The 13,305-nt window shown below is 40.7% G+C and overlaps 1 protein-coding gene across 1 annotated transcript in view; it reads right to left on the bottom strand.

Annotated features, from left to right (window-relative positions):
• LOC117778863 (obscurin-like) overlaps window positions 1-13,305 on the bottom strand; it is a 54,722-nt gene that overhangs the window by 31,228 nt on the left and 10,189 nt on the right. The window contains 25 exon segments of the mRNA XM_034614725.1: window positions 93-359; window positions 557-823; window positions 1,171-1,437; window positions 1,533-1,799; window positions 2,681-2,947; window positions 3,179-3,448; window positions 3,538-3,807; window positions 3,896-4,162; window positions 4,315-4,581; window positions 4,965-5,231; window positions 5,331-5,600; window positions 6,871-7,137; window positions 8,141-8,245; window positions 8,329-8,490; window positions 8,599-8,752; window positions 8,828-8,940; window positions 9,077-9,343; window positions 9,525-9,791; window positions 9,883-10,152; window positions 10,246-10,512; window positions 10,592-10,864; window positions 10,947-11,222; window positions 11,394-11,675; window positions 11,998-12,291; window positions 13,010-13,291. Of these exon segments, the coding sequence (XP_034470616.1) occupies window positions 93-359; window positions 557-823; window positions 1,171-1,437; window positions 1,533-1,799; window positions 2,681-2,947; window positions 3,179-3,448; window positions 3,538-3,807; window positions 3,896-4,162; window positions 4,315-4,581; window positions 4,965-5,231; window positions 5,331-5,600; window positions 6,871-7,137; window positions 8,141-8,245; window positions 8,329-8,490; window positions 8,599-8,752; window positions 8,828-8,940; window positions 9,077-9,343; window positions 9,525-9,791; window positions 9,883-10,152; window positions 10,246-10,512; window positions 10,592-10,864; window positions 10,947-11,222; window positions 11,394-11,675; window positions 11,998-12,291; window positions 13,010-13,291 (6,225 nt within the window).

The following is a 13,305-nucleotide window of genomic DNA, read 5'->3' as shown; positions in this document are numbered from 1 at the left end:
AGACAAAACACAAAGACAAACAATGACAAAAACCTATTGTATAAGGTTTTTGACAAACATTCCATGGACCGAAGCTTTACAATTCTTCCTACCCTTGATCTTGAGACTGGCTGTGGTCGTCTGGTCTCCACACACACAGCTGTAGTCTCCACTGTCCTCTGGCACCACTTTGTTGAGCAGCAGTTCATTCACAGAGGCTTTCTGCTTCATCTGGTACTTCTCTCCAGACTTCAGCACCTGAGTTCCCTTCTTCCACTCCACTGAGACTCCAGGTTTGGAAAGCTCACAGCGCAGGGTGACGCTGACTCCCTCCTCAGCTTCCTGAGTCTCCAACTTCTGTTTGAAGGTCACTGGTTGGGCTGAGCATGTATTGGTTGGTTAGTGATCAGTGTCATGAAAAACAATATTAAAAATATATATAACACAAAAAACAGAGACAAAACACAAAGACAAACAATAACAAGAAGAAACCAACATCATGTAGACACCACAAAAACCTACTGTATAAGGTTTTTGACAAACATTCCATGGACCACAGCTTTACAATTCTTCCTACCCTTGATCTTGAGACTAGCTGTGGTCTTCTGGTCTCCACACACACAGCTGTAGTCTCCACTGTCCTCTGGCACCACTTTGTTGATGAGTAGTTCATTCACAGAGGCTTTCTGCTTCATCTGGTACTTCTCTCCAGACTTCAGGACCTGAGTTCCCTTCTTCCACTCCACTGAGACTCCAGGTTTGGAGAGCTCACAGTGCAGAGTGACGCTGGCTCCCTCCTCAGCTTCCTGAGTCTCCAACTTCTGTTTGAAGGTCACTGGTTGGGCTGAGCATTTAGTGGTTGGTTAGTATCACATGTATATTTAATTGTATAACACAAAAAACAGGAATAAAACAGAGACAAACACTGACAAGATGAAATCCACAATACCATGTAATTTAAAAAATACACAAACAAAACAAAGAAAAACTAAGACAATATGGATTCTACAATATCATTTACATGTTTAACACAAAAAACAGACACAAAACACAAAGACAAATGCTGACAAGGTGAAATCCACCATGTCATTTAGACTCCACAATAAATGTGACTTAACATGTACTTAAAAACTCGTGGAGAGTTTTTGAAAAACATTCAATGGACCAACTGAATGAAAATCTTCATCCTACCCTTGATCTTGAGACTGGCTGTGGTCGTCTGGTCTCCACACACACAGCTGTAGTCTCCACTGTCCTCTGGCACCACTCTGTTGAGCAGCAGTTCATTCACAGAGGCTTTCTGCTTCATCTGGTACTTCTCTCCAGACTTCAGCACCTGAGTTCCCTTCTTCCACTCCACTGAGACTCCAGGTTTGGAGAGCTCACAATGGAGAGTTATATCCACTCCCTCCTCTGCCTCCTGAGTCTTCAACTTCTGTATGAAGGTCGGTGGTAATGCTGCACAACCAAGTTTTCATTACTTGTCAAAATTAGGTAAAATAAACTGTTTTAAATAAATATAAGTATAAAACGTTGCCTAAAAAGATCCATACCATTGACTTTCACAGTTGCAGATGTCTTCTGGTCCACACACACACAAGAGTACTCTCCACTATCTTCAACCTTCAAATCTTTGATTTGAAGTTCCACAGCAGTGTGCTTCTGCTTCATCTCATACTTCTCTCCAGCTTTGAGAATTTCAGAGCCTTTCTTCCACTGAATGTCGGTCGCAGGTTTTGATAACTCGCAACAAAGTGTCACAGTCTCCCCTTCTTTTTTATCTTGGTTCTTGAGTTTTTCTTTAAAAGTGGCAGGCAGGGCTAAAATAAAACGAACAGTGGGTTGATGATATTAAAAAGGTTGTAGCATTGTGTCTGGCTGTGGTGGAGGATGGAACATGATTAGAGGTGAAGATGAGCATTCGGAAACCCACACATTTGAAATGCACAAATCATTACCAACATTGGAAATATTAATTTATGCAGGGAGCATAACAACATTACAAGGCAATTCATTTGGGAACAGGTCACTTGGAGGCATTAGTCCATACAAAGCAGGACACAGAGAACTATTTTCTATTAGAAAATACAAAAGATGTAGCAACAATTCTACTAATCTATTGCATTTTGCCAACTCTACACCTAAGGCAGATGTGTAAGTGCCTGGGAATGGTATTGGCATCCTCCTGACAATAACAGCCACCAAGTGTGTCATTGCTATGCATCAGTAAGTATATGTGCATGAGCCTCGAGGAGTCAGGTCTTTGATGGTGAGAGGATGGATGGCTATAGAGGGGTGTGACCTTAGCACAACTGTAACTCAGGCAGATCAGTGGAACTGACACTGCAAACATATGTAGCAGATCCCCATTTAAAACAATCAAGCCACAAAATCCACAAGGTGCCCTTTAAATTGAAACCTAACCAAACTATGAGCCATGACAACACTGCAACTTGGATGGAAGAACTGAGAAAAAATTATACTATACTATAGTGTATGAATGTTAGTTTTTCATGCTCTTTAATCGAATGAAATGGTTAACACCAGGTAAGTAATATCTTAGCAGATGTTCATTTTCTTCCCAACTATATCCTTATCATATTTTTAAAAGCATGATATTCCCGTCATGTTTATTAAATTAACTCTTTAAGAAATATAAAGATAATCAACTATGCAAGACACACTTGTATAAAGTTCTTACCTTTGACTGTCACCTTTGCCATGTTCTTAGCAGTGATCACATCACAGGTGTAGATATCTGTGTCTTTATCCTCCAGCTGTTTGATGGTGAGAGTTAAGACCCGCTCTTTCTGGGACATCTCATATCGACCTCCTGCCTTGAGCTCTGTGTGCCCTTTAAGCCAAATCACTGTGGATGGGCTTTGAGCTGTCTCACACTGCAAGGTCACAGAGCTCTTCTCGTCTGCCTGGCTGTCCTTTAGCACTTCAGTGAATTTATGGATTGGCGCTGTAAAAAAGAGAACAGCCTCACAAAAACTGAAGGCACAGTTTGAAATTTGCGAAAATCTTGCTCCATGGTTTCAGAAAATAACATTACCCCTGAACTGATGCCAATTTAAGATATTGATATTTTTAACAAGTGTTGTCATAGGTAAGTCTCTTAAATGCTCATATTATCAAAGATTGAAAAAACTGTACTAATATGGAATTAAAGAAAAATGTAAAAAGGAAGTCTCACCCTTAATTTCCAGTTGGGCTTTGGTGGTTGCACCTCCAACGACTTCACAGCTGTACTCTCCTGAGTCTTGGGCAGAGACAATATGGATGGTGAGCTTCATGACCTTATCCTCTTGGCTGATGTCGTACTTCTGGCTCTTCTTGATGGCTTTGCCTTCCTTGGCCCACTTTACAGTGGATCTAGCCTGTGTCACCTCACAGGTAAATAAAGCATCTTCCCCTTGAACAGCGCTAACATTCTGCAGTCCTTTGGACACAGATGAAGCTCTGCCTGCACCCAGGGATGTTGACATGTTTATTTCAAGAACTTAGTCTATTTGGTAACTTTCTAGGCTTCTCGACGATATATATGCAGCTTACCTTCAACTGTTAATGTGGTTTTAGTGCTCAAGTCTTTAATGTTGAAGACCACCTCACCAGCATCGGCAGGGGTGACATCCTTAATGGTTAGCATGTACTTGCGGCCTTTATTGGTGACATTGAAACGGCCTCCGTTTGAAATGGCTTTGCCATTCAGAGTCCACGAGCACTCATCTGTGTTCTCACGAGATAAGATGCACTCAAAGCTGCATGACTCCCCCTCGTTTACCTCAGCAGACTTAAGCCATTTGGTAATTCCAATGCCAATCTCTAAAATTGGGACAGAGATCATAAAATGACAAAGATGCCGAAGAACTAGGCTAACACAGCAGAACTGTTTATCTTAAACAGTACCAACCTCTGACAGTGACCTTTGCCTTGGAAACTTCAGTTCCGAGATCACAACTGTACTCCCCAGCATCGTCTTTGGTGGCGTCCTTGATGATCAGGCCCAAAGACTTGCCTGTGTGGAGGAGCTCATACTTGGGTCCAGCCTTCAAGACTTTACCTTCTTTTCTCCATATAGGTGAAACCCTGGGCTTGGATGCCTCACATGTCAGAGTTATCATGCCTTTCTCCTCTCCGATGACATCATCGAGAGACTTGAGGAACACAGCTAGCTTCTCTGCAGGGCAAAGGGGAGAAAGTAAAGAGTGGTGTGATGTGCATATATTATGTTAAAATAAAATGATTTTATGAAATGTCACTCAAGAGAGAAACTTGGTTCCCTTCATTGTGTTAAGTGAGAATTTTTTTTGTGTACATGACTGTTCTTACCTTTCACTTTGAGTGTAACAGACTCTTTCACCTTGCGCACTTGAAAGGTGATGGTCCCCCCGTCCTGAGGAGCCATGTTCTTCAGCATGAGCTTGTGAACCTTCCCCTCATGAGAGATGGTGTTGACTTCATTAGTCAAGAGCACCTTGTCTTTCAGAAGCCACTGTGCCTCTTCATCTGCATAGTTAATCTCACACGTGAACACTGCATCGCTGTCTTCATCAACCTCTGTGTCGACCAAGTGCTTGGTGATTTTAATTTCTCGCACTATAGAAAAGAAAAAAGATGGTCGTTTTAGTTCAGAGACCACTTTAGTCCAAAAACATTCAAAAACAGATGCTATAATATACAATGTTTCAATAAGAAAAGGACTTTCTGTGCTTTGATTTTGAAAATCATTTGTGTCAATAGTTGATTTAAATCCTGCCCTCGAGTTTCTCCAGCTAATCTAATTGTAAACCTCAAACTGATTAGTTACTTCTACGTGTGTATAGTAATGTTTGTATTACTGCTTGTCCACTTAAACTGTTTATCCACCTGTCTGCCGGTAAGTGAGTTTTTCTTTATATCTCCATTGCATCATGCTGCCTTTGTGTGTCTGTGTTCCTGACAGCAGCTGTAAGACTGGTATTCAAAGGTGCACACTGTACCTTCGACAGTGAGTGTGCCTCTGGTCTCAGCAGGTCCGGACTGACAGCGGTACTCTCCGCTGTCTTCTCCAGTTAGCCCTTGAATAGTAAGCTGAGCCCTTGTGCCGTCTTTCTTCATGTTGTACTTGTCTGATGCTGCCAGAAGTACCTGACCTTTAAACCAGTTCACCTCTTTGGCTGCGGCAGAGAATTTGCAGCAGAACAGGGCAGAGCTTTTCTCCTTCGCCTTGACATCTTTAATGGGCTCTGCAATCTCAAGTGGACGCTCTAAATATGAGGAACAGAATCTGATTAGGATTTTTGAACAGAACGTTTGTGCAAATAAACAAATACTATTGATCATAACTACTGGATTGACCCCTTTACCTTTTACTGTGAGTTGGGCAAGAGATTTGCTCTTCCCAGCTGTAAACTGCACAGGTCCTGTCATTGATGCTTTGGTCTTTTTGAAAGTGAGACGGTGCAGCGTGCCCTCTTTCTCCATTTCAGCATCTGCACTCTCCTGCACAGCAACTCCATTCAGAGTCCATATAGGAGGTTTCACCAGTTCCATACTGATTTCAACTTCAAAGACAGCTGCGAAAGGTTCTGTCACTTCTACTGAACTAAGCTCCCGCACAATGCTGATGGACTGCTCTGGAGGGGCCACGAAAAAAATGGTTAAGTTAAAATTCATTGAAGTTATTTCATGCAGTTAAAGTACTGGTTTATCCTTTATAAGACAGATTACATACACTTTACAACTCTCAAACACATCAAATCTCAAATCTTACTGTAAATGTTGCTTGAGATCTGACAATGTATTGAGCAATCGTATTGTTAAACAAACCCAGAATCGAAACTGGATATGAAATTAGATTTGAAAAATAAACTTGGAGACACTATTTTTTAAATTACCTCAAATCAAATTGAGCACATGTACTGAAATCTCTTATTACTTAATGACATTTTTACCGATACAGTACAGAACCTAGTTTGACCTAGTTCTAGTATACGAACTTGGCAACTATTAATGGTCCATGGATCATTTAGCAGAGCCTACATGTTACAAGAATAAATCACAATAGTAGAAAAAAAATTTGGACCATGTCCCCAAATCTCATAAAAAAATTATACAACTGAAATAAGCAAAACAATGCATCATAAAGTAAAACACAATTACTGTACATGCAGTGCAACTCAAACTAAATCATCTACTAGGGTTTTTGTCACATTCTAAAGCCTCTGTACACTTGTGGTACTATCACACGTGTGTTTTCACATATTTGTGACATCTCACTCTGCTGACTTGTCACAGTAGGAAAAGCACAGATGTTAGTCATGACATTGACGATGGCTATTCAAAGATCCTTGTGAGCACGGACATTGTGACAGTGAGCAAGCATGCACAATATCAGCAACCCAAAACCAAGCACCGAATTCACTCATCATGACGTTTACTTTTACACTTGTACTTCTTCTACTGTGACATATGAAAATGTCTTCCATGAAAAAGGCCTATTCTTTGTCAATGAACTTGAAAAACCTGAAATGACCTTTCCCACCAAACTTCAACCTGAGCAGATGCCTAATCAATCAGAATAACTGAAAACAACTGTATAGGTTACTTCACTTGTAGTGGTGTTAATTTGTTAATTTAATTTTAACAATTATAAATATCAATTTCTATGGTAATTTCTTTAGTAGATTAAACTTGTTGCAAAGTAAAAATAATCTTCTACTATTTGTCGTTAATACAATACTTAATCGTTACAGACAGATAAGTAGACAGACAAACAGATACCTCATTGTCTGATGGCTTGATTTGTTGAGTATGTATAAAGTTGCAGTCGTACACTTAGACCCTACAACTGCTAAACCGGACTCCAAGCTTAAAATTAACCTTTGTCATCTTCTATCGTGTTACCTTCTACAAGCAGTTTACAGGACGTCTGGTCATCAGTAGCGTCACAGGTATATGTGTCTTCGTCCACGGAGTCCACATCATTGATGGTGAGTTTTCGGTACACATCTTCACTTCTGATCTCGTGCTTCTTGCTGGGTTTGATTTCTGTCTTGTTCTTGTACCACTTCACCTTTGCACTGGCACGTGACACTTGGCATTCGAGATGACCACGATGCTTAAACATCGCTATCTTATCCCTGAGTCTCTTCACAAACTTGACTGGCAGCTCTACAGTAACAATAACACGGAATCAGTGACAACTATCACGTATGCTGCCATAAAGAAACATTGGGGGCTATGAATGCATAAGCCTTGCCAAAGCCCTTGCCTAAGCGCACTTTAGGACAGGCGATGTTCGCAATTGAATTACGCTCAAGCCAGAGCAAATGGGGCTGAAGTGTAATGGCACATTAAAGCTAAAGCGGACAGCAAGAATGTATAATGGCACACCACATTAAAAAGGAATCAGTGCATGGCAGCCATTTGCTGCTTGACTACATCCAGCAAGACACTAAGTGATGAAACTTGTGATAGCAAAGTTTGCTATGAGTATAAAACAAAATTTGTATCTTTAAAATAGTTTTAGGTAGATTATTGTTCTTGCGAACATTTGGAGATTATTTCCAATCATTAAAATACTCCAAAATCACTGGACCAATTAGGTCATATGTACAAATCACATGTTTGCTTCACTGCATTCAGTCAGGAAAGAAAGCTATGATAAAACCCTGGGGAAATTATCGTAAACCTCAGCTAATAGATGTGTGTTCTCTTTGCCATCAGGCCTCAATGAGGCATAACAATGTAAATGTGAGTTGCAACTGGATTTACTTTTTTCCATCAGACTAAATATTATCAGAATGATGCACTGCATGAGCTCTTAAAGCAGGACAACACTGCACTAAACTTCTTACCTTTTACATGTGGCTCGCTAAACCAACTGAAATGTGGAGATCAAAATTGCCCATGAAATTCACTATTTGACTTCAAAATAGCAAAGTGATCATTTTAGAGCAGCTCAATTGTTTACATTTTAGGAGAAAGTTAAGTTTCAAATGTGCAGGAATATTTAATTATTTATTGTAACTTTCTGACAACATTTGCCAAAAGGAATAAAGAACCCATTTGCAACCACATCTGAACATTGTAAAATAAAGGTTAACTAATCCATGCAACAACATATAAAGCGTTTGTTAAATGTTTTCAGCTCATAACATATTTACTTGTTTACCTTTCACTTTGAGTTTTGCAGATGAAGAGGTCTTCTCAGCTGTAAATTTAATATCACCCATATCCTCTGGGGAAACAGACTTAAACAGCAGTACATAGGTTCTGCCTGGATTAAAATACAAATTTGATTATAGTAGCAACATGTAATGAATTAATCATAATAATAATACATACTCAGTTTTTCCTTACCCTCTTGTCTCATCTTGATGTTGTCACTCACTTTGACTTTAGTACTTCCTCTGTACCACTGACAGTCCACTTCATCGTGTGAGATTTCACAGACGAATGCAGCACTCTCCTTCTCCATCACCTCCACATCCTCCAGTTTCTTAATTATCTTGATATCTCTGGCTGTAGGGAAATATTTGAAGGCATTTTCATAAACTATAGATTTTATACAGTACCCTAAATGAGAGTCCCTGATTGATTTCTGTGCCTCATGACAGGAGAGATGTTTACCATGAACGATGAGCTTGGCAGACGTGTTATCATCAGTGGTTCGACAGACGTAACTGCCTGTATCTGCAGGGGTGCATTTGCTGATGACCAAAGTGCGCTTTCTGCCCAACAAATGGATGCCATAGTTTTTCCCTGGTTTCAGTTCCACATCATCCTGAAAATGAATCATTTTTTACACGTTATAATTGTTCAGTAGTTCGTTTTTCCAGTCTTTGATCTGCAGACTCACCTTGAACCATTTAACATCTGCATTTGTTCTGGACACTTCACATTCAAAAGTAACCTTCTCCTTCTCAGGAACACTCATATCGATAATGGGTGTGGAGATCATAGCAGGCGGTTCTGTAAAATCAACAACCATTGGGCAGTAGGTGACAATGTAGACTCTCAATCATAAAGAGGTACTTTATAACAGAAGAAGATCGGTCAGCCAAGACCCTACCAACAGAGGAGCAGACAAACAGGAAGTAGCCCTTACCTGTGACAATCAGTTTGCCTGATGTATGGACACCCTCAGCTTGGAAGGAAATAGTTCCTGCATCGTCTCTCTTAAGATTGGACAGCGTAAGAGCGTGCTTCTTTCCCAGTGCTGTGATACGACAGTTGGCCCCTGGCTTTAACTTGGACCCATCCCTGGTCCAGGAGCCTTCAACATCCGCCTGGCTGAGCTCTACCTCAAGTGTCACTGTCTCTGTCTCATGTGCCTTGGTTTCTGGAAGGCCCTTTATTACCTGGATCTTCTTCACTGAAGAAAGAAGGAACAAAATGTTGGAGTGTAAATATGATGGCAAGATTTTCAGGCTTGTAACTTCACATTTATAACCAAACACATATCACTGGAGAACAGTCTCTTTTTAAGGTGAAGGTATGTGCATAAATACAGAATATTGTATATTGAAACATATGTGAATGTGGTTAACTCTTACTTTCTACAGTGAGCTTGGCCTGGGTCTTGTCATCCAGAGTTTCACAGGAGTAGATGCCACGATCACCATGAGTCACGCTCTTGAAGACCAGAGCCTGCTTGGCTCCATCCACCCGGATCTCCAAGTTTCCTGCAGCCTGCAACACGATGCTGTTCTTCATCCACCTGACTTCATCCGATTTCTTACTGAGCTCCACCTCCATCTTCACTTCACTCTGCTCCTCCACTGTCAGGTTTTCCAGCTTCTTCTTAAAGGTTACAGGCTCATCTAATTGGGGCACAAAGAAATGTTAAATGAGGATGTTACATTAATTAACAAATTTAAAATAGATATATTAACAATAGATGCACATTCTTACGTTGCACTTGTAAAGTAGCTTTGCAGCTTTTGCCTTCTGCATCAACGCTAATCTCTCCAGCATCTTTTTGGGTGACAGAGGTTATGGTGAGTGAGTGAGTGTTCCCACCGTGCTCTATCTTATACTTTGGCCCGGCAGTGATGGGTATGCTGTTGTGGAACCACTTGACATTGACGTCTGCTGGAGTGACAGCGCATTTGAAGATGGCGTCTTTTCCCTCCATTGCAGCCACATTATTGAGTTTAGTAGTCAGCCTCACTACTCTGGGCACTGAAAGGAATGGGAGGCATCAAATTAAGCCAAATGATATGAAAACAAGTTCAGCATTCAACAGATTTCAATTTTAATTAAAAGGTGAATTACCTTTAGAGGAGATTTTGGCAGAGGTCTTGTCATTTCGACATTCACAGCTATATTCTCCTTCATATTCCTTCGTCATGCCAGTCACAGTGAGGACCCGCTTAGCACCATCTGTCCTGACACAGTTCCTTCCTCCAGGTTTAATCTCACGGCCATTAAGGTGCCAGACAACATCGCCTGAGGCATGATTGAGCTCACACATCAGACTAAGTGTCCCACCCAACTCCACATCCACAGACTTCAGGGGGACAACAAACTTCAAAGCTGATTCTGAAACGAAACGGCGGGTGTTAGATATCAAAATAAATCTATGCAGCATTATCAGAGGGTTATAAACTTAAAGACCTACCTTTGACCTGAACTTTGAACTCCTGTTTGTCATGAGCAGTTTGACAGGAATACGTTCCGCTGTCTTTAGTTTCGGTGGAATTTACTATCAAGGTACGACAATGTCCCTCTTTTTTCATTTCATACTTTCTGCCCTCTTTGATCTCCACACCATCTCTCAACCACTTCACACTTCCACTCTCCGAGGTCAGCTCAGTGGTCAAAACAATGTTTTCACTTGCTTGAACAATACATGTGTCTTTGACAGACTTCTTCTGGAACTTGACAGCTTCTTCTATAGAGAAATGAGAACTTTTGTTCAGCAGCTTTCTTATAAATATTGTAAGAAAATTAGTTATATTCAAAATATATTTTACCTGTCACATGCAGCTTATATACCAGCTTCTCTGTTCCAATCTCGCAGGTGTATTCTCCAGCATCTTTTTTCTCTATTTTTTCAATCACCAGCTCACGACTCTTGACCTTTGACTCCATGTGAACTGCTTTGCTGGAAGTCAGCAGTTTGCCGTCCTTGTACCACTTCACTTCTGTCTTGGAATCAGAAACCTCACAGCTCAAGGTGGCTTTCTGGGAGAGAGTAACTTTCACCTCCTTCTGGACGGACTCCTTGTTGGAGAAGCCAGCCGGGGCTTCTGCACAGTAAGTAAAAAATGTGATGTAAACAAATAAGAACATATCAGTCAACACAATACATGAACACAACCAAATCTTTTCAACTGCAATGAACAAATCTGCACACACTATAACATAACAAATAAAACAAATTCAATACACATTTACAAGCAACATTGTATTCCTCCTACCTGCCACCTGAATCTTAAAGGCCAGCTTTTCAGTCCCAGCCTCACAGATGTACTCTCCAGCATCCTTCTTCTCCACGCTGTCGATCACCAGCTGGCGACTCAGGCCTTTTGACTCTGCATGAACTGTTTTGCTGGAGGTCAGCAGCTTTCCATCCCTGTACCATTTCACTTCTGTCTTGGTATCAGCTACCTCACAGCTTAAAATGGTTTTCTGTGAGAGAGTGGCTTTCACCTCCTTCTGGACTGATTCCATTTTGGAGAAGGCCGATTTGGCTTGAATCTCTGAAAACATATAATAGAATATGTAATGGCATTGTGCACTATAGCTGAGTTCAGCAAATAGTTCTGTGCCGCTACAGAGTGATCCAGAAAATGGGAAAGTGGTCTCAGACTTTTGGTCTGAGTGATATGCACAAATGTGTGTAACAACAGAAACACATCACAACAATAAAAGAAACTAAATTAAACAACTCAAAAAATCAAATCCTCCGCTACAGCTGTTATTTAGCTTTGTTGTGATTCATCTGAAATCTGACAACCAGACTTTAGCTTTGCATGAGTCAAATCCTTCTGACATGTGTCATCCCCTTCAACGTCCTCGTACCTGTCACCTGTTCTTTAAATGCCAAACTTTCTGTTCGGACCTCACAGATGTGCTCCTCCGCATTTTTCTCCTCTACACTGTCCACCACCAGTTGATGAATCTTGCCCTTTGATTCCAAGGCAACTGGACTGCTGGGACTCAGCAGTTTGCCATCTTTGTACCATTTCACCTCTGTCGTGTTATCAACTACTTCCCAGCTCAGAGTGCCTGGCTCGAGGAGAGTGGATTTCACCTCCTTCTGGACAGACTCTTTTTTGAGGGAACCAGATTTAGCACCGATTTGTGTAGAAGTAACTGTAAAGGAGTATGGACAATTACCAGTACAAAAACAGACTCTAGACCACTATAACCCTGCTCTAGATGAATTGAACACATCAAATCAAACTTTATAGATGTGGAACAAAGGGCCATAAACTCATTACGCACATTAAGTTGAGAGATCGATCAATGTAAAAGTCTGCACTAAGAAAAAACTGATTAATCATTTGAAGGTGGCTACAGAGGAACGTCTGACAACAACTCTTTCTGACTGAGTGAACGGCAGAACCACAAAATACAAGATATAAGTAACAAATCTCTAGATATTATGACCATTTCAATTATCACTCATTAACATAAACATCTGAGTCAATACTGGACTTAAGACATTTGAGCAAAGCCTGTCAAATATCTAAATACTAAAGCAACCCATAATGCAGCCAAAAAAGTAGACCACAAAAAGAAAACACAAATCAAAACACATATCCACCAGTTTCACATGATAAATGTTTTTTTATCAAAATGAAAAAAGATAGCATGACTTCAAGTTAAGTTCAGTGTACCGTATATGAATTGTCAAATCGGTTTGAGTGACATTTTTCTAAATATTGTTTTGCTTGTCAAACCAGTGAGAACTTTTACTATTTTAATTCTTAAAAATGTGTGTGTATCACAGCACATTATTTAACTGAACGGACAATGAACACAAACAAGACTTAAAATAAACCGTGTAAATATAATGCATTTTCCTCACCTGCCACCTGAATCTTAAAGGCCAACTTCTCAGTCCCAGCCTCACAGATGTACTCTCCAGCATCCTTCTTCTCCACGCTGTCCATCACCAGCTGGCGACTCTTGCCCTTTGACTCTGCATGAATGGTCTTGCTTGATGTGAGGAGCTTTCCATCCTTGTACCATTTCACTTCTGTCTTCGTATCAGCTACCTCACAGCTTAAAATGGCTTTCTGTGAGAGAGTGGCTTTCACCTCCTTCTGGACTGACTCCTTGTTAGAGAATACCGATTGGATCTGTGTGTCTGTGGAGAAGATG

This window comes from Hippoglossus hippoglossus, chromosome 17 (assembly GCF_009819705.1).
Source record: "Hippoglossus hippoglossus isolate fHipHip1 chromosome 17, fHipHip1.pri, whole genome shotgun sequence".
In the NCBI taxonomy this organism is placed as follows: Eukaryota; Metazoa; Chordata; class Actinopteri; order Pleuronectiformes; family Pleuronectidae; genus Hippoglossus; species Hippoglossus hippoglossus.
Note: the sequence above shows the minus strand (reverse complement) of the source record. Positions and strands in the feature narration are given on the sequence as shown.